The sequence below is a fragment of the Pelmatolapia mariae genome, linkage group LG2 (genome assembly GCF_036321145.2).
Source record: "Pelmatolapia mariae isolate MD_Pm_ZW linkage group LG2, Pm_UMD_F_2, whole genome shotgun sequence".
Taxonomy (NCBI): Eukaryota; Metazoa; Chordata; class Actinopteri; order Cichliformes; family Cichlidae; genus Pelmatolapia; species Pelmatolapia mariae.
In genome coordinates, this window is record NC_086228.1 from 7873110 (window position 1) to 7893927 (window position 20818).

Sequence of the window (20818 nt, forward strand, 5' to 3'; positions counted from 1 at the left end):
GCAAATTACCTGTGTGGTGTGTTTATTTGTGTTTGCGTGTGTGTGTGTGTGGCATGTGTGGAGTTGGATGGCAACTCCTGACAGTGAGAGGAATGCTGGTTTTATTCCCGTGTATCGGCCATTACTCGCTGTCCCTGCCCTGAAAGCAATCAAGACAAATGTGGTAATAGCCCCCCCCCCACTCCCCAATCGCTTTGCCCATCAGCCTAAATCCCCTCACCGCTTGGTCAAAAAAAAAAAAAAAAAAGGTGACGCATGGGCCACATGAGCTCCTAAGCACAAGGCTAACCTAACAGCTATACAGGCTGGGGTGAAACTGTCAGCAAACAGGATGGTAGCGTCTATCACATTTTCACATCGTGGCTTTTCAGCACTACACACCATCTGTGTGAAACATCAAACCTAAGCTCGGGATTCTTGTTTTCTAGGCATCTGTGGATTTTGGTAGCAGTACCAGGTCCAGGGTCAGAGGTGTAGACTATCTTGTAGCACCATGGGAGGCCATGACTACACAAAAGGCCTCAGCACCACAGAATGACAGCAGGAAATCTCACCTCATACGAGCTGCGCTACATCCGCCTCCTGGGATACTTAAACTACCAGCAAAAAGCTGTTCTAATCCCAACACATCTGCCTCAACAAATGTGTGTATCCTAGAAAACCGATCATGTAAGCTGGCTGCCCAAAGTGTAGGGGAGAACTAGCACAAGCAAAGGATGGAGTATTGAGACTGACAAGTCTGCTGTCTTTGCTGGTTTCAGGTTTATACAGGACAGACAGACATGCAGACCATCAGCCATGGAGCTCTTCAGTGGAAAGTCATTTCCTTCAGCCAAAAAAAAAAAAAGTATCCCCCCTCACTCTTAAACCAAACAGTGCCCTAAGTGACAAATATGAATGAGCTACCATCCCTTCTCATTTTAAAAGACAGAAGCAAAGTGTGTAGGGTTGGTGGATCTTGAGAACAAAGGGGAGTCCAAAAACAAAATACGGTACACAAACAGGACTGAATTGAGCAGTTAAAAAACAAAACAAAACCAAAAAAACAAAAGAAAAAGAAAAATATAGAATATCTATAACATTATACGAAATCCCTGTCAGCCAGACCTCACTGTATGAATATTTTACAGGTTGTGTTTTTATGTCTTCCTCCTTCAGTTTGGTGGAGGGAAGAGCTGGTAGTGGGAGGAAGGAGGAGGGTTGAGAGGGAGAGGCTCCCCCTGGTGGTTAGGCAGGGTCTCACTACCTGCGTGTGGGCAGATGGAGCCCATTCACCTGGGGGGGCAGGTTGGGCAGGAGCAACTCCAGCTGAGCAAAGAGGGAGAAGTGGTCAGAGGGGATGTGTGGATGTGGGCAGCCGCTGACATTGTTCTCTACAAGCCAGTGGTGGTCCAAAGGGCCCAAGATACCCAGCACGTTCAGGTGAGGCTTCGAGTAGAAAATATAGTCGATGACACCCTGAGAAGAGAAATAGAGAAGTGACTTTTGCACAGTTTTGTGTAAGAACAGACTGGTCCTCAATATCATTTAAAAAACAAAAACAAAAAAAAAAAGCAAAACAAATACATTTAGTATAAAAAACCCCCCCCCCCCCAAAAAACAAAAACCACCACATATGTGCAATTACCTTAAAATCGAAGGTGTAGTTGGTATAAGGCATCAGGCCGTTCTCATAGGCGCTCTTTAACTTGAAGCCGTGGGTGATCCTGCCATTGGACGTGCTGTTCTTGCCATTGCAATTGAATTTGGTCAGACAGTCGCTGTAACGGAGCTCCTTGAAGTCCTTGTGTGTGCAGTCCACTCCACCAGTACTCAGGTACTCCACTACGCCTGAACAGAGAAGAACTGAACCATCAGCATTTAAAAACAAAAAAAAGACGACGACGACAACAACTTATCCCACTATAAAAATATTTTTAAAAATTAAAAACAGGTGGCAGAACATGGGACTTTTTTATTAGTTAAGAAAAAAAAAAACTACACGGTTTGCAAAGTAATTTGTGAGGCTCCATTGTTATTTCAACTCAAATTTGACTATAGTAAAAAACTTAAATATATTGCACTACTGTATGCAGTGAGAAGGCTAACAATTCTGTTCACCACCACAAAAAGGCAAATACTGATGTAATTTATGTTTTTATGAATGCCAAACAACAATTATTTTCATCTATTTATCCAATTATAATCAAACCCATTCTCAATTGCAAGGCAAGAGAAAATTAGGCAAAACAAGGTTGTCAGCATCTTTAAACGTGCCAGATTTAACCATCCTTTACTCGCTTCACTGAGATATGTTCGGCAGCAACAACATTAATCAGCTGTTAACATAAACTCAGCACTTCACTGGAGGCACCTCAAACACCCTCAAACCTGCCTGGCATGAAGGTTAACGTGCCCAAGTGTCAGAAGAATAAAGCATAACCACTGAATAGGCTAAAAGTAGTCTTAACCACTGTACAATTTTTACTGGACAGTTTTAATTTATCATGCTTTTTTTTTTAAAAAACAAACAAAAACCTTTGACTTAATGTATCCCTTTATTGGCAATTAGATTTTCCACTTAATAATCATGTGGAATTTATCCATTTTTTACTTCATGTTCTGATTTTTTTGTAAGACATCAAGCCCCCCCTTAAGGGAATAAACAAACAAAATAAACCCACAAAAATAAGAAATAATTAAATAGATAAATAAACTGTGGCCATAAACACCTGAAGAGCAACATTGTTTGGTATGATATTTTAGTATTGTCCTAAGACAACTCCAACAGTATTATTTATTTAATTATTTAAGATTTAGAAATACACCAAATAATTATATTAGAAAAAATATTTTGTAAATGGTATAACAGATAACACTGTTAGGAGATACTAAAAGATCCTTACAAATACTTCTCTATTTTTAATTACTACCGTTTTATGTTGTGGTATTTATGCAACAAGGCTTTAATGAGTACAAAGTTGTAGAAACATTGCTCTAAGCTTTATAATACAAAAACAAAAAAAAACAAAACAAAAAACCCCCCTTTTTTTTTTTTTTTTTAAATTTTTTAAATTTTATTTTAATTTTATGAACAATCGGTGAACTCTAAATAAAACATTTTCTTAAGAGCAGGTCAAGTACAGCTCTTTCCTACTTACCCGAGTCAGGCAAAGAGTTGAGGTCAGCGCACAGCACCAGTGGAATGGCATTAGTCTCGCCAGAGACAGAGGACAACTTGAGGCTGCGTGTGGCCTTATCCACTATGCTTTTCACCTCTGACAGGAACATCATGGTCTGGACCAGCTTGACATCAGAATACTCTGGGTCCCAGTGCATGTGAGCATTGGCTACAAGGAGCAGCTGCTTTTCCATGCCATGGAGAGACTTACCAGCTGAAATGAGTGGCAGAGAAAGAAGGGTGGGGTGGGGGATATATTAACAGGCATGTTTAACAGGGCAAAGGGGTACTAAGAGCATTAGGACAAACTGAACACACTGCCCTTGGCATAATCATCACCAAAATCCTCTGTAATACCTCTCTTGAATAAAATTCAGCGAGAAGATGAATTTGTAGTACAAAGGGCAGAACTGTCTGATCTTAACTGTCTACTCACAGGAGAGCTCCATCATCTCTTTGCGGACCTCAAGCAGTACAGCTACCCCAATGTTATCCTTTGTCATCACCCTGTTCAGCATAGCCTCTGAGCCCTCGGAGTTAGCCATGGCCAGCTGGTTAAACTCCACTGTGTGCTTCTGCACTGCACTGAACCTAAAGACAAACGGGGAAAAAGAACTACTTAAAACACTTTCTAAGCAGAGATGAGCAGAAATAAATAGAAAAGTCATAATAAGTTGGAAATACAAAGTATTAAGAGGTCCATAGAAATCAAAACCTGACTTATATTTGGCATTTCTCACATTCAGGGTTATGACTTTCCTATTGTGGACCATCTTTTGTGCGATACTGGCAGTCTTGCCTTGGGGGGGTCCAGTTCAAAATGCACAGCCTGATGAATAGAGCCTACCCATCGACATATTGTTTGCAATCAAACTAAAATAAAATTAAAAACAAAATCCATAAATATTGTATCGGTCTGAATGCTACAAAGAAATAAGCATACTTTTCCTCTGACTCTACACAAAACTGGATGCTTTTAGACTTGGGTACTAACTGAAAACCGCTTAGCCTTGTTTGGGAACCCAGGTTTCATAACAATTTATGATGATTCACACATAAATTCAGGTCACTGTGAAAGCACAAGAGTGCAAGTGGTTAGAAGAACCAAGATGATGATCTGGATGTGAGAGCAGCCAAATATCAATCAGGTAAGGTTTCTCATTTCATGGTCCTGCTATCAGAAGCTTTTGATCACCTTACTAAAGGAGTTCAGGACCTCAAACCTGAGAGGTTGGGGTTAAAATTATACATGAATGGTGTGTATTATATAATTATTTATTCTTTTAAACCTCACTGACTGTGTGCATTCTCTGGTAAATCACAACTTCTCTAAAAGAGACAAATGGAGGTGAGTAACAACTATTTGAATGCTAATAAAAGCTACATGTAAAGCTTTTCCTGTCTCTAGAACAGTTTTAACAAAATGTTAAAAGGTTTATCGTTTCAGTTTAACCTTTTGTTGCACATATTGTCTTTATGATGGAACTTTTTGACAGTGATAAAAACATTACTACTATTAGGTGCTATATGAATAAACCTTTTAGCTTTAATGCAAGCATTACTAAAGACAAACTACATTAACCACTAAAGAGTGAAACAAAACTACACATACCAAAAGAATAGTTTCACTTCAAGTTGAAAACAACAGTTAAACTTTAAGTTAAGCTAAAGCTAGATTAGCCTTTTTGGTAATTGCATTATACGGCTGATGGCATCACTGTCTGGAGACTACAATAAAAATCTAATAGACTTTCTCCTTTGAAGTGTAGTTAAACTGATGAGATATGCATAGCAATACTTAAGCATAGGTTACAGTGTCCCAGTGTGAGACTGGATTTTGAGTGAAAGGTTTACAACATGATATTTCATTTCTTTCTGAGAACTACTGCATCCACTTTGTGGACACTAGAGACAACCTAAAAGGAACATCGGTCACTCAGACAACAACAGTAGGTGACATCAGGTTTAATTGAGATTGTTTTATCACTAAGCACTGGCTAACAAGTATTAGTGAATATAGTGAAGCAGTTTCAATCTAATTCACCACAGGAACTCAAATCACTGCGAGCAATTCTTAAACCAAGAAATATTTGCCACAGGACAAAAACTATAGACACATACTTTTCTGTCCTGTAAAAAATTGCACATCCATCCACGTGCTTTCGATCCGACTCAGACATAGTTCTGGCTCGTGACTTTGGACTGAAGAACCCGTCATATCCTTGCTCCTTCAACTCTGGCAAGAAGAAATTGTAGTACTGCTCTGTCTCAACTTCCTGCAATTAACAGCAAAAAAAAAGTTCCAGGGTGAACAGGAAAGGCTGTTATTCATGGAAGTACATCAGTTAACCCCCTCTAAATATAAGGCCATCTGGCTACATTAGACATCTATTAACAGGATGGGTAAGAGACAGCGTGTGATAAAATAGCCATGAAAATCTGCACAATATAATAACTAATGGTGATCTTTGGGGATGACACTGATGAATAGGAGGAACATCTTTGTGCAAGACATAATTTAAAGAGCTCCCAATTAACACTTCTTGGGGTATGTACACATTTGAAATGCAGTACTATTCCCACCTTTTTATTCTTTTATATCTAAAATTTCCAAAACTCATTTTGTTTGTATGTTTTATCTGAATTTATTTATTTTTTTTCCCCACAAAAAAGTATAACATTTTAATTTGACGCAGACTAGAGTTTACATATTAAAGTCTTCTGTTTTAAAATCTGGTTTTGAGCTTACACATTTTTACAAATGTAAAATATAAAAAATAAATTACAACATTGATAAATAAAAAACTGAAAGTGATACCGGAAGATTCAGGTTCAAGGAAAGTAAGACAATAATATAATTTAACCTACATGTCCATTGAATAAATATCATCTGAGAACATCACAAATCTCTGATGCTTAGAACTGGTAGTCAATTTAGTATTGATTATCATGCGCTAAATTAAATGGGCCAGGCTTGGAACAGATTCCCAGAAACCAATACAAGTCTCTCCAGCTTGTATAGTTTTGCCTTTTAGCCGACATGACCCCTCCCAAGAATAGCTGCTACATCCATAACAAAACATAGCGCAAAACTAGTTTTGCTTCACTCAGTATATGTGCTTGTCTTTACCCCTCAGCGGTCCTAACGGCTGACAGGTTGCAAAGCAAATAAAAATCCATCTAGTGGTGTCTTTATAATGAACAGGTGGCGTCAGAGCTAACGTGGTGCATTTAAAAAAAAAAAAAAAAAAAAAAAAAAAATAGATAAACAAATGGAAAAAAAACCCAGAATGAATTAGGCCTCTAACAAACACATAAAGATCACTAGTTCCAATAGAAGCACCTGAATACTTAGCTGCAAACAAAGGTCTAATCTAAGCACTCAACCACAAAAAAAAAGTTTGCAATTTTTTGACACTGTCCATTAAACTGAACACGTCACAATTTTTCACAACTGTCAACTGAACATAGTACTCTTATTAGAGTGTTAGCATAACAGTTTAAATGTGATATTGTTAAAATAATGAGTGACAGAATTTTGTGTGTGGTCATGAGAAAATTTTTGACCAATTTCTTGGATCCATTTGATAGAAAACAAAATGGAAACAATTAAGAGACAGTGAAAGAAACTTTGACATCTCTCACCTGCAAGCTGATGATGTCTGCATTGCAGCCCATGATCTCCTGCATGATGGATTTTTTCCTGTACTCCCAGTTTAGAGCCCAAGTGGGGCAATAGCCATATAGCTGACGTGTGGCATACTTATCACACAGCACATTGTAGCACATCACAGAGAACAATGCTGAGGAGACAAACAGGAGAAAAACAAACAAACAAAAACATCTTATCAAACTGTGCACACAGTTACAATTAAAAATACATTAAAAAACAACAACAAAAAAACAACAACAAAAGAACCACAAATCTGCAGTTGCTTGCAACAGTAAAAGAAAATAAAAATGCTGAGTAAATCTCATCATTACAGAAAGCACCAAAATCAACTACCAGTACATCTTCAAACCAGGACTCAGATCAGCCGTTCTTTTTGACTAATTTGTTTTGCTTCAGCAATGGAAACAATGCTTATACAGTATAGACTAAACACAAGTGGTAGAGCTTCTGCTCTAGAAAGAGGGGTGGCACTAAATTTCACACCAAACAGATTATAAATTTGTGCACCTTTCAGATCATAGGAAACATTCAGCATGTTTGTGTCAAACTGGGTATTTTCTTGATGATCAGATACATGCGAATGGCAGTCAGTTTATGTGGGTGCAAGCTGGATCCATACTAAACTACATCAAACTTTGGTTTGCAAACTTTTACTTTACATAACTGTAGCTTCCAGACTTGATGTCATCGTTTACAAATCCACTACCAACTGTTGTAACCTGATGACACAGTCTTCTCTGGACTGTATACTACTACGAGGACACTTGTGCACAGTGTACATCTTTAACAGGTCTGAGCTGTCTAAATGAGTTGCAGTCTGAACTGCTCTTTTAGGATCTACCAGATATTTGTGATTTAAAGCCACAGTGCTCAACTGATCACTGCATTGCATACCATCCTGAAACTCACAACCACACAAGACAAAAACCATACAGGTACTTCTGTTCAAAGTCATGTTGTGTGTATTTTGTTCTTACCCGAGGGCCGTGCTCGATCAGATTCCTGGAGTGTAATCCACGACCGGGGTGGGGGTTGTTCTGTTGGCACTGAGTTTATGGAAAATGGTTCAGCATAGGTATCAACATGACATTGTCAAACAGTGATTTATTTAAAGAAAAAACAAAAACAAAAAAAAACCCCACACACTACATGATCTGTTGAGCCTGCTTACTGATTTACCTTTTCAGTAAAAATGACAACATATGCTGAAAATTCTCACAAAAGCAAGAGCGGGAACACTCACTGCGCTTTATAGCCCCCGCCAGATTGTCTAACAAGTAGCTCAGCAGCCTCCGCGTGCCATCAGGTTCCTGGTAGAGGCTCAGAATTTCTTGTGCAAGTGGGTTTCCTGTTGAAGGAAAAGCAAATCAGGCTAAATCATCAGTGTTTCCCCTACCCGAGACCTCCTGGGCCCCCAACTAAACATAGGAGGAAAAAAAATAAAAATAAAATGTAGACAGGAAAAAAAAAAGGATATATTTATTATTTTGTACATGTCATTACCAATGAGCATTTGTTCATTTCCGCTTGAGTCTCAACTGTACACGTGTTTAACCATGTACTTCACTGAAAATGTACAACCCCTAACCACCCACCCACACGAGGAAATCAGGATAATGTTACTCAAGTGGAACACTTGTTAGGTTACTGTACATGCAATGAAATGTTGCCAACAGGTGTTACTCTGTCTAAAACAACAGCGTGTATGACCCCATTTCAAGTTTGTCTTTAATAACAGAAGAAAATGATAACATAAACATCAGTTGCCACCACTGCCAATTCACCCTCTACTGTTGCTGCATCCTTAGAAAAATAAAAAAAACTTATAATAAAAATGGAGGGATTTCCAGTCCAGAATGGCTACAAAACCATTGAAGAGCCACTCACCTTTCAACCCCAGTGTTTGTAACTGAAAGAGTTTCCCCAATTCAAATGGCAGAACCCGCAACTGGTTGTTATTTAAAAGCAGTTCCCTGTGGAGGGCAGATGGGAAGTGGATCATTAGAAACTAAACTTCTAAGATTAAAAATGAATACATAAAAATCTTTGTCTTTCAAAAACATTTTCCGAAGGTCGTCATTTAAAAATACAAGCATTACTTGACAGTGTTAAAATGATTATGAATGTAGCCTTTTAAATTAAAGTGAGACATTTCAACAGATGGGACAAGAGTGACAACAGTGGTAAAAATCAGCAGCTGGTCATTGCATCTATATATATATTAAAGCAAGGTATAAAGAAAATAGTCCTTTATAACCCAATTTAGGATACAGGTTTATCACTTACCTGAGAGACACCATGTTGCCGAGCTCTGCCGGCAGGCTCCTGATCTTATTGGATGAGAGATCCAGGTACACCAGGTTGTGTAGTTTGGCAATGTCTGGCGGGATGCGTGACAGTGAGTTGTCACTGAGGTGCAGGGCAGTGAGGTGGGTCAGAGACCACAGGGCTGTGCTGAGACTCCTTACTCTGCCTGTGGCGAAAATGGGAAAAGGCCAAACAGGACAATAAGTCCAAGAATCCAACTCCGTTTTCACAAAGATAAATGTGAAAGAAAACTGTTCCCCATTGATATGAATAAGTCAAAACAGGTGAGCTGATTTCACAGTGGAGAAAAAAAACAAAAAACAAACATGTTTGCAATATTTCTCTTTGATAGCGAGGATTTATATGTGAGGGGAAAATAAATTTAAAACCCCCCAAATGATTTATCTACACAAACACCGTGAAGATACTCACCACTGATTTCCAGCTCAGCCCAGTATGACTTCTTCCCATTTGCTGCCTCCTCGCTGGACATAATTGTGTACATCCGCCTGGGATCCGGCGGGTCATATTTTTCCTTGGGCATTCCTATAACACTAGAGAAATAATTTATATTTTAATTCACCAACAACTAAAAGTATACTAAAAATGAAGTTCAAGCTCATAAATATAGCCTGAAATAATCCAAAGTAAGTTTGAAGTGATGTGTCTCGCTCATCAGGTTAGCCCAGGTGACTGTAGCGACCAATCAAAAACTACAAGTTTTTGACCAAGATGTGATTAAAGTCATAAGTTTCCGTTTACTGATTATAAAGCAATGCGTTTCCTTCATATGGAGCTGTTAAAATGTCAACAGCTCCCTATAAAGACCGTGATTTCGCTTGAGTTACATAATTTAACAGCGTAAAATAATTACAACTGTAGAGTCATATTTTCCACGCCAACTTGAAAAACTAGGCTCTTAACAGTGTGAAGCTTTAATTTGTGCAATAATGAAACCACATTTTTAAAAATTAGGTTAGCACATTTTTCCTCTCAGTGACGCTAACTGATTAGTCTAGCTTAACCTAATTAGGCAGCTATCGAACTATACATAACAGACGCTAGTTAACAAACTAGCTCGCTTGCTAACTAGCACGACGGAAAACAGACAAAATTTACCAGTTATCCGACGCTAACACCCTTTTCAAGTGGGTAAATGGATAATACACTAAATAATATTAAAAGATACCATGCAGTCTCGCTTTATATAATAGCAAAGCACTGAGTTGCGCATAAACACTAGGCCACGCAACAACGCATTAGTTAGCTGTCATTAGCTAGCTTCCACTAGCAAGAAGCACTATCACGGAGATAAACAGAGAGGAACCCAATGCACACAAAGCGACAAAACTGGACTTGAAAGCAATTTTGAGCTATTTAGCTTAGCTTGTGTTAGCTTATTGGCTAAAAGCTAACATCCTAATTATATGAAGCTGACCACTTCCTATTAAATAAGTGTTATTTCGGAAAATTACGGTAGCACTTCTAACATTCCGCATAAGATTTTGGTCAATTGGGTGAAAATGGGTGAGTTATAACAGAAAGGATTCAATTTTTACCTGCAAGAGCATACCAAATCGTGAGGACGACTGCGTGTTCTCTTTTGTTTTCTAGCTACTTCTCACCCGTTTCCGCTGCTGTATCATGGCGACTGTAAGGATTTTTTTTCCTGTGCCGATAACAGCGCCTGATCTTATTGGTCAGCGTGTGGAAGGTCCAACCAGCTGTTGAACCACAATAAATATCAAGTGAGGAATGATGGACCATGAGATGGAGCGACAAAATACCATTATTCACTTTACTGTGGCTTATTTAGAAATCATGCTCAATCAAGCACAATGATTATCACGTATTGTGTAGTCTATCGGCATAATGATGTAATGCTTGCATCTGTGTGGAAGTAAATTACACACAATGACAAAACTTTTCATAGAAAAGGGCAATATAATTTATTGAGAAAAGTGAGTTCTTCAATTAGTTTGACTTAATTAGGCCAAACAAAGAGGGCCACAGTTTTATACAAAAAAATAAAGGTCACCAACATGTAGCCACACATCTGAAAGCACATTGATTTGCTCTCCTGATATGTAGACTGTAGTATTGATATTTTAACCTAATATACATATATATATACATATACATATATATACGTATATATACATACATATATATATACGTATATATACATACATATATATATACGTATATATACATACATATATATATATACGTATATATACATACATATATATATACATACGTATATATATATATATACACACATACATACATACATACATATATATACATACATACATACATATATATATACACATATATATAGTTTATTAGTTTACCTACAAAATAAGCACCAATATGAAACGTGAAACACAGACTCTTTTATTTAACACTGACAGACATCTAGGAGATGATCCTGTAGATAAGTTAAGGACTCTTCCACATGGAGAGGTACAGCTTGGTCGAGGTCAGCCTGAGATCTGGACAGAAAGGCTTCAACAGCTTCCTGAACGGCAGGTCGTGATACCCTGTCATCAGGCTTATAGACTGACATGCCAACTCTGCCTCTGGGCTCTGTTAATGAGTTGCAGAGATAGCCTGTGGATAACAGATAATGTAAATTAGGAGGACACACAAACAAACATTGTAGAGTTAGGCAGTTGATTGACTTATTGTTACAGTGGAGGATGTGGTACACTGGGTACAAAAAAGTGACTGTAATCTATGTTTTAGAGGCATTCACCAGGAAATGCAATAACAGTGATTAAAAAAAACATCACAGGGCAATAATGCCACAAACAACAGTGCAAACAAGACTCCTGTCAGCAGGAAATGTGCAAGCTCATCCAATAGGCACATATTTCAATTTTTAATCTATTTATTTACCTGCCTCTATAATTTGCTAAATACTGAAAAAGCTGATAACGCTGTGTACAACAAACATTTATTGTATCAATGCAAAATTGCCCTCATTGTCGCCATCAACAATCATCTTGTCTTCAATATTATATACTTCATAGGAGACCATTTATCTACCACAGCTACAGATACTGCGAAGCAATTTCCAGCTGTTTACCAAAATCTCACCTTTCATTGCTTTGTTATAGCTGAGCAGCAACATCCAGAGGAGATGCACCAACTCTTCCCACTTGAGCCACTTTTCAGTGCCATCCTAGAGAGTACAGACATTAATCAGTCGCATTGAATCATCGTTTATGGTCACTTGTTTTTTTTTTTTTTTATTTCTCTCAAAAAAAATAAATAGAACAAGAAACAAGAATCACAAATTTGTGACTTGAAAACATCAACAAGAAGCTGTCTGCGTCTCTAAAGTGAAGATCACAATGATATAAATCATTCCCATAGTATACTCAATTAAAGGCTCACAATTATGTTTATTTTGAGTCTTTATTAATATACAGATGTTCACAGTAGCTGATGCTTTTTTCATTGTCCAATAATAGAATTTGGAAAAAACACGCAAATGAAAACACAGCACACTTTATTTGGTTGTATTAAATTCAGTATATTGGTACACAAAGAGTAGGCCACATTAGCCATGCACTGTTCTGTGGGAACACTACTATTGAGATAATGATGGCAGACTGTGAGGCAACTAGATTTAGCTGGCTAAATGTTGTTTAATCCTAAGCCAAAGCAGCCACTATAAATAAGAAACACAAGTCTAGTGTTTCAGGCAGTGTATCAACACTTTCCTTTCAAGAAAAGACAACATTTGGCTTTCATAACATTGCAAACTTTGGGAAAATCTACACAAGGTAAATAGCACACACTAAAGAACAGTGGAAACCCCTCCCCCAAAAGCATATTCTGGGAACTAAAGTACTGTAAAGAAGTTGGCCAATGACATAAAAATGAAGATAACAATCAGGAATGTAATATTCACCGTAGGGTCTGGTGCTACAGTGCAGTGTTTTAGAAAGTGAAGCAGCAGACTGAGCGACATGGGCAGTGAGATTTTCACTGGGCATGCATAGTCCAGCAGATGTTCCAACAGCTTACATCTCAGCAGCTTACTCTGTAGGCTCTCCAACAACAACATCCTGGGAGTCAAAAACAGATTAGTCAAAGGCAGCTTGAAAAACTGGTGGGAAAAAAGGGTCAACCTTGCTAACAGAATAAATATATGTTTGCTTATATAATTTACTTAATTGATGTACTTACAAGATTTAAATATATTTTTATTAAAGCAATGCAATGAAAACACAATAATTATTTATTTTTCCATACAAACAGCCCTTTATTTAGTTTAAGTGAGGAGTTTCTATAATACAGACAGGTAAATTTTGTTTGTGATGATATTACCACTCATTACCACAAACAAGCAATATTTGGGCTGCAAAGGCAAGTACCCAGCAACATAGGCAAAGTAATAGGATAGGACAACAGGAAGCACTGTTGAGCCTACAGTGGAAAAACGCAAAAAAAAAAAAAAAAAAAAAAAGCCTGGAGACTTTTCAAATAAGGATTATAATGTTTAAAAAAAGTGCTCTACAGGGAGGATAACTACAGAAATACTTAAAAAAAGAAAAATGGATTTCTGGCTTCTTGTATTTACACTTTCCACTTCACATTTTAGTAAGCTCCTTTTCTGTTTTGTTAAGAGTTCAAACGATTAAAGGTAAAAATGTAAAAAGGTTAGTGTAAAAATTAAAAATAAAGAATTTCCGTACTCATCATTCCATAAATTCTGATAGAAAATGGAATGAAAAACATTTACAGACTACTGAGCAAAAATAACATGATTTAGTCTACTAGATTTTTCCCTACATCATTAAATATTCTGAACACACGTCTCCTCCTCACCTGTGAGCTCGTAGGGGCACGTTACTGATGAGCATATGGAAGAGCTCTTGGGATAGCTTGGCAGAGGTTAGAGCAGGAGAACAGTCCACCTCCAGAGCCAGAGAGAGCATCCTTTGCAAGCAAGACACCATTCTGTAGGAGACAGAGAGACATACACTTTAAAAAGCAGACACAGTTGGAATTGTTAAAACCTTTCATAGTTTTAGCTCTGTATGCCAACACAGCAGATTTTAAATCAAACAGTCGAGATGCATTTTCAGTCCTGACTTTAAGGGGTTGAAAAAAATAAATAAAATACATAAACTGTAGACCTGGAAAATTAAGGCTGAGAATATAAACTTCAAATGCATATATAATGTTTTATTACAAATTTTCTGTGGTGGTGTAAAGAGCCAAAAATCACACCACTAAATCACTGTCTAAACATTTCTAGAGCTAACTGTGACATACATGCAAATCAGTTGTTTATTCTGCTCAAACTACCAGTTCTTTATTTAAGAATAATTTCTTCTAATTCACCTCATATATTCTCTTTCTTGGGTCGTTTCTCTACCCTTTCCATGCTCTGTTGATTTCATTATGGCAGAAAACAGCCACTTGATGACCTCCCTGTAAAAAAAAAATAAATTAATTAAAAAAAAAAGATATCAAAAATGACTTTAAATATGATACTTATAAAGAAAATGGCAAAATAATTAAAACAATCTGGTTTGTCACTGGGTGTAATGTGATAATTATTTGTTGTGAAATGTATGAGTATTATACTTGATGAAAGATGTCATCATTAAAATTGTAAATGACCATTTGTGTCAATTAAACCTGAGTATTTTTGTTTGTTTTTGTATAAATTAAGGTAGGTTAAAAATGAAAAAAAAAAAAACCACCTCTCTCCTTAACAAAACATTTGCTTCCATACTGTTAAAACAAACCCAGCAGAATATCTTCACAGAAGAAAGTTTTACCCAGGCCTCCATCATAAACTAGCCAAGTAAGGGTATCCAACCTCAATGATATACAATCAAACTCAAGTGCTTATGTCCAAAGTTACCCATGTTTATAATACAGGTTGGCTATCATGCTCACCTAACCCGGGGAAACTGCTGATCACACGACAATGTTGCCTTTGCTATCGAATGGTGCAAGGAGGATGTAGAGCATTTGGCCCGAAAATCGTCCTCCAAAGTCTGCACAATGTACTCCAGGAACATGCGCACCACATCACACCGATGCCTTTGTGTGTGCTCCTAAGGAGGCAAAAGGTTAACAAGTAGGGAAATGATTTTGGGCTGCAAATGTTTGCATTTTAAAGCAGATTGAAAACAAAAATAGCGTGACAAACAGGGTGAAACAAGCAAGCAAACTCAAAATGTTTGACTAGTGATGGGACCGCAAATGTTTTTCACCATTGCAACTAAATTATTTTCAATATGCTCTTGTTCATAGAGTTTTTGTATAGACTTTGTAAATCAGTACCTCATCGGTCATGACTGAGGTCAGTAACTCCCAATCCCACGGAACTGTGTTTTTATCAACCATGTGGTGCCTGCAATCACACAACATTCTTAGTCTAAGACATTCAAAGACCAAAAAGCAAGTGACAATTTGTAAGATATGATGCATAGACTATGAAATTTAAACAGAAAATGCTATTTGCTCATATTGCTACAGTCTCTTTACCTTTGTGACCTCATCAGGAGCTTAAAAGCCTGCACGCAGAGGTGATGAGGAGACTGTAGGTCGAGCAGAATGCCATGGAGTAGGTGGGAGGTGATATCTCTGGGGGGATAGTAACCAGGCTGTAGTAGGTCAGACAAAAGCTGCAAAGTACCTTCTGGATAGTTCTCGTCAATCGTACTGTAAACCAGACTCAGACTCTGGCGACATAGCACCTCGGGAGTTCCAAAATCTTCATCATCCTCTTCAATCTATGGAAAGAAAATGCACTTGCTTCAGCATTTGATCAGTTAATGAGAGTACCAGGAAATACAAATATAGATATCTGGACAGCAGTCTCTCACCATTGCTTTTTGAGTTGTTCCAGCTAGTAATTTCCTGAGTGTAGATGGGCACACAAAATGTCTGTCCTCTCTACTGACCGCCCTGCAGTCCATGGTCTCTTCATTCATGTCTTCTCCATCACTTTCATCTTCCCATGGGAAAGACCCTGGACTGTAAAGTCCAAGATCTCCCTTGTACGTCTCAGTCTCCAACTGCCATTCAGGCATATCTTCATCTGATTCGGATATAGGAGATGACTCAGCAGGGCTCTTTCGGCTATGAGATATAGGACTTGTATTGGAGGGAGGGTCAGGCTCAAAATGCTCAGAAGAGTTTGATGCAGTAGTAGGAGAGAAGGGGGATGAGTTACCAGAGCTGCAGGATTGTCTAGATTCTTCTGGTTCGTCTAATTTTGGCTGATTCAGGTCAGAACAGGGGGATTCCATTTGAACTTCGTCCTGTGATGAAGATGCCAAATCTATGGATGTAATGGGTAGAGCTGAACTAACTCCATCGCTCTGACCATCGTGTATGCTATGCTCTTTTGAACTTGCAACAGAGTTTTCTCCCACTGAGCGAGGAGAATCGGCAGGGCTATGTAAGTGCTGTGGTTCATCATCTTGTACCTGTGTGTTTGTACATTCCTCACTGTTGTTTTCTTGTCCGTCCTTAGGAGGAGACATATCAAACAAAGGCCCAACGTTAGAAACGTTTGGAGTCGTAGTTGTACTTAAATTATTATTGCAACGAGGTGCTTCACCGTGACTGTTCAGAGACATTTGGGTACAATCTTTGGTCACATAGACAGAACACTTTGAGGTTTTCAGTTCTGCAGCATGTGTTTCTAGAAAAGGCAATCGTTTCAACTTTACAGCTGGTGTGCTAGGACAGGGGGCTGCTTTATTGTCCTTTTTTGGGTGTTGTGTTTGAGATATTTGAGGATTTAGACGTCTCTGCTTTGGTTTTGGGTCACCACAGTCCTGCTGTGGAGCACAAACAACGGAGTCCGTCAAAGGCGTTTTCTGGTTATTAAAACCTTGACTTTGTGAGATGTGATTTAAATTTGTGTTTGTGTTTTTTGATTGACAGTCATCTGGTGGTAAATTCTCTGTCTCCTGCTCTGTTTCATTTTCAGTCAAGTCTACTAATGCTGTGCCAGTGCCGGTGCCATTTTGCCTTCTCCGCAGCTCTGGAAGAGTCCATCTTGGATCTGTGAGGTCGATATAATTCTAAAAAAAAGGAAAAGATAATTATTAAAAAAATTCAATAAATGCTATGTTTCGGAGAAGACAAATATAACCTTTGATTGTTTTTTTTCATTTCTGAAAGAAATAGGGGGAAGAAGGAAAATCATCATTACCTTACTTCTAAAAGATTATTTAGCTTTTGTAACTATGTGCCACTGTATCAGAAATTTCACATTTGCAAATAAAATGATCATTCAAGCATAACAGCATCATCATTCAAACCCAAGGGATGAACCAGTGCGGTGTATACACAAAAACAAACAAATTACACATAAATGAACAGAAAATCAAAGGTAACAGGTCTTATTAATATTGAATTATTCCTGAAGAGAACAACAGAAATTACAAGAAAACTTGCCACAGAGAGTTTAGGATACACTGAAGGTGGTCATACCAAATAGTGTCTGTAATTATTCAGACTTTATTTTACCTGACTTACCTTTAAGCTTTCACACCAGTCCCTCAACATAAGCTTAAAAAATACTCTTTCCATTTAATCACATATTAATCTACTGTGAGCTGGAGTTACAGTTATAATAGAAATATTTCTAATACATAATATCTAACCACCTCCACAAATGTCAGACAATGGTTTTTTAGTAGCTGCTTCAATCAACTGCATCAAAGGCAAGAAATGTTTAACTGCTGACTTCAAGTCACCGGCAGTTTATTTAGCTGTTGTGAAGTCTCTGAATGCCACTGACAATCTATGGTCTCTGGTTATCAACTTGCTGCTTGTCAATTTGTGTGTGGTTACACCTCCCCTAATCAGTTATCAGGATCTGCCCAAGTACTGACTAACCAGACTGATTACCATCTGCAACTAAATCTTCAGTTTTCTTTCTTCTTGCTATGTCAAATGCTTTAGACAAATTGATCAACAATCCAATGCAACACTCCTTGACTAGAGATGCGATCATATAATTTACTGCCTCTTATGATGCTGTCAAGGTACTACACTATATTGCCAAAAATATTCACTTGTCTGCCCTCACACATATGAACTTGAGTGGTGGCCCATTCTTAATCCATAGAGTTTATTATGATGTCGGTCAACCCCTTGCAGCTATAACAGCTTCAACTCTTCCGGGAAAAATTTTCCAGGAAGTTTAGAAGTGTGTTTATGGCCATTTTTGACCATTCTTCCACAACTACATTGGTGAGGTCAGACACTGAAGTTGGACAAGAAGGCCTGGCTCAAACTCTCCACTCTTATTTATCCCAAAGGTGTTCTATCAGGTTGAGGTCAGGACTCTGTGCAGTCAAGTTCTTCCACACCAAACTAACTCATCCATGTCTTTATGGTCCTTGCTTTGTGCACTGGTGCACAGTCATGTTGGAACAGGAAGGGGCCATCCCCAAACCTTTCCCACAAAATTAGGAATATGAAATTGTTCAAAATTATTTGGTATGCTGAAGAATTAAGAATACTTTGCACTGGAACTAAGAGACCGAGCCAAACTCCTGAAGAATGATCCCACATGATAATCCCCCCTCCCCCAACCTTTACACTTGGCAAAATACAGTCAGACAAGTACATAACACGTCTCCACTGCTGTAGAGTCCAGCGGTGGCGTGCTTTACAACACTGCATCCAGTGCTTTGCATTGAGCTTGGTGATTTTTTTAAGGCTTGGACAAAGCTGCTCAGCTATGGAAACCTATTCCATGAAGCTCCCTTTGCACTGTTCTTGAGCTAATTGTCTAAACTGACTGCAGAAAGTTGGTGATCTCTGCACACTACGCACCTCAGCATTCGCTGACCGCTCTGCAATTTTACGTGGTCTACCACTTCCTGGCTGAGTTGTTGTCATTCCCAATCATTTCCACTTTGTTATAATACCACTAACAGTTGACTGTGGAATATTTGGTAGCAAGGAAATTTCACAAATGGACATGTTGCACAGGTGGCATCCTATCACAGCACCACGCTGGAATTCAGATAGCTCCTGAGAGAGACCTATTCTTTCACCAGTGTTTGTACAAAGAGTCTGCATGCCATGCTTGATTTTATACACCTGTGGCCACGGAAGTGACTGAAACACCTGAATTCAATTATTTGGATGCGCAAGTGAATTCTTTTGCCAATGTAGTGTATCTCCCGGTCAAAACCCACCGGAAATAGTAGTGCAACTGAAAAGTTTTTCTTTTGCAATTTTTATAGATAAAAGAACTAATGCTTTATTTACGTTTGCTTTAATGGCTGATATACACAATGTCTGTATTGTTGGTTGATTGGTTAAACTTAAAACCCAAATAATTATACTTTATGGAAGGACAGCATGTACAGTTCAAGAAGAAGGTACAGAGTTGTTGTAATTGGTCTCACAGTTCTTTTGGAGGCGGCTCTCCCTGGACGTATAAGACCAAGCCACAGAATAGCGAGCAATTTGAGTCAAAAAGACACTCCTATCAGGTTATCTTATCCTTCCCCATGGGCAGTTTCTCATTTGACTCTCATTTTACTAGCAAATGCTCGCCTGGTATAACATAACAAAGAGCTCCTTTACATAAAATATACAACATAAATATTTTGGTAGACACATTTTACTACGCAATTTCATCCGCATTAATGTTAACTATCATTCCCCGTTTCATGCAGTATGAAAAAATTAAAACTATTTAGCAGCGCATTTACAGTACAGTAGTACAGTAGCAATACATACATATATAAACAATAAAGACATACAGCACATACTAATGACACCATTTAAACATAAATGCTTGTTTGAACAACAAAATGATTTTACAATAACAAAGTTATAAACAAAGCGCCAAATAACTTATTTACCTTTAAGCTAGGCTAGGTTATAGCATCTTTCACCAGTAATGTCGCTACATTTGACTTGTGTTGCTACTTGACCGCAGAGCGTTAATAAGCAGGCCGTATCTTTTAACTTTTGTTTGTTTTTTCTCTATCCAGGTGACCAGCAACAGTCTGAGAATACTTACTGAAATGTACCCTAGTTTCTACAGCAACCGAGTTTCAGTCCGCTTACCGGTGGGAGGGCGAGCTTCACGGCATCGACTTCAACCCGCACAGCGGAGAGAGGCATCGGGTCAGGCTTGGCAATGAATGTACAGTAGGAGCCGACGATCTCCACATCGGAGTCGTCTGAGCTGAGACTGATCACATCATCCATTTCTCTTCAGTCATTCAAATTCAGCAGCCAATGCACAAAAGCATCACCTAAAGCAGACCCGTGACGGTCAGGGCAGTCCTAAACAGCCATGAGCTTCCGCCGTAGATGTCTAATTCCGATCATGTTTTGTAGAAAACACAAAATAACTCCTCCAGTGAGGCGTGCAACCTTCGGCATTTCCTTGTTGAGATCGTAGATTACATGCGTCGTGTTCGGCAGATGGGTTAAAACGTGGGTGTATCGTTACAATTCCCGGGTTGCTGTGAATTAACTACATAGAAGCTAGACGCCAAAATTGAAATCCAAACGCTTAAAATTTATTGATAATTCCAATGCAACATATGAAGTTTATGAACGCTTCCTGTTTTTTCTCCCCATAGCTTTTCTTCTATGACAGTGGCGGGTCACAACAAGCGCCATACTTGAAATGATCTCCACCTGCTGTA

General features: G+C 38.3%; 2 protein-coding genes across 2 annotated transcripts; both read right to left on the minus strand.

The window, feature by feature from the left end:
- Nucleotides 1-219: 219 nt before the first annotated feature.
- On the minus strand, nucleotides 220-10784 carry cnot6a (CCR4-NOT transcription complex, subunit 6a). Its single transcript, XM_063484716.1, has 12 exons — nucleotides 10700-10784; nucleotides 9573-9694; nucleotides 9120-9306; nucleotides 8721-8806; nucleotides 8077-8181; nucleotides 7811-7879; nucleotides 6806-6963; nucleotides 5282-5436; nucleotides 3597-3751; nucleotides 3141-3374; nucleotides 1628-1830; nucleotides 220-1458 (listed from the first exon to the last, which is right to left on the minus strand). The coding sequence occupies exons 2-12, from the start codon at nucleotides 9682-9684 to the stop codon at nucleotides 1243-1245; spliced, it is 1680 nt and encodes a 559-aa protein (XP_063340786.1). The 5' UTR covers nucleotides 9685-9694; nucleotides 10700-10784; the 3' UTR covers nucleotides 220-1242.
- A 702-nt stretch (nucleotides 10785-11486) lies between these two features.
- simc1 (SUMO interacting motifs containing 1) lies at nucleotides 11487-20739 on the minus strand. Its single transcript, XM_063484726.1, has 10 exons — nucleotides 20229-20739; nucleotides 16004-17212; nucleotides 15663-15910; nucleotides 15459-15528; nucleotides 15069-15229; nucleotides 14505-14594; nucleotides 13986-14117; nucleotides 13066-13222; nucleotides 12246-12330; nucleotides 11487-11756 (listed from the first exon to the last, which is right to left on the minus strand). Exons 1-10 carry the CDS (start codon nucleotides 20370-20372, stop codon nucleotides 11545-11547), a joined length of 2508 nt encoding a protein of 835 aa, XP_063340796.1. The 5' UTR covers nucleotides 20373-20739; the 3' UTR covers nucleotides 11487-11544.
- Between the last annotated feature and the right edge of the window lie 79 nt (nucleotides 20740-20818).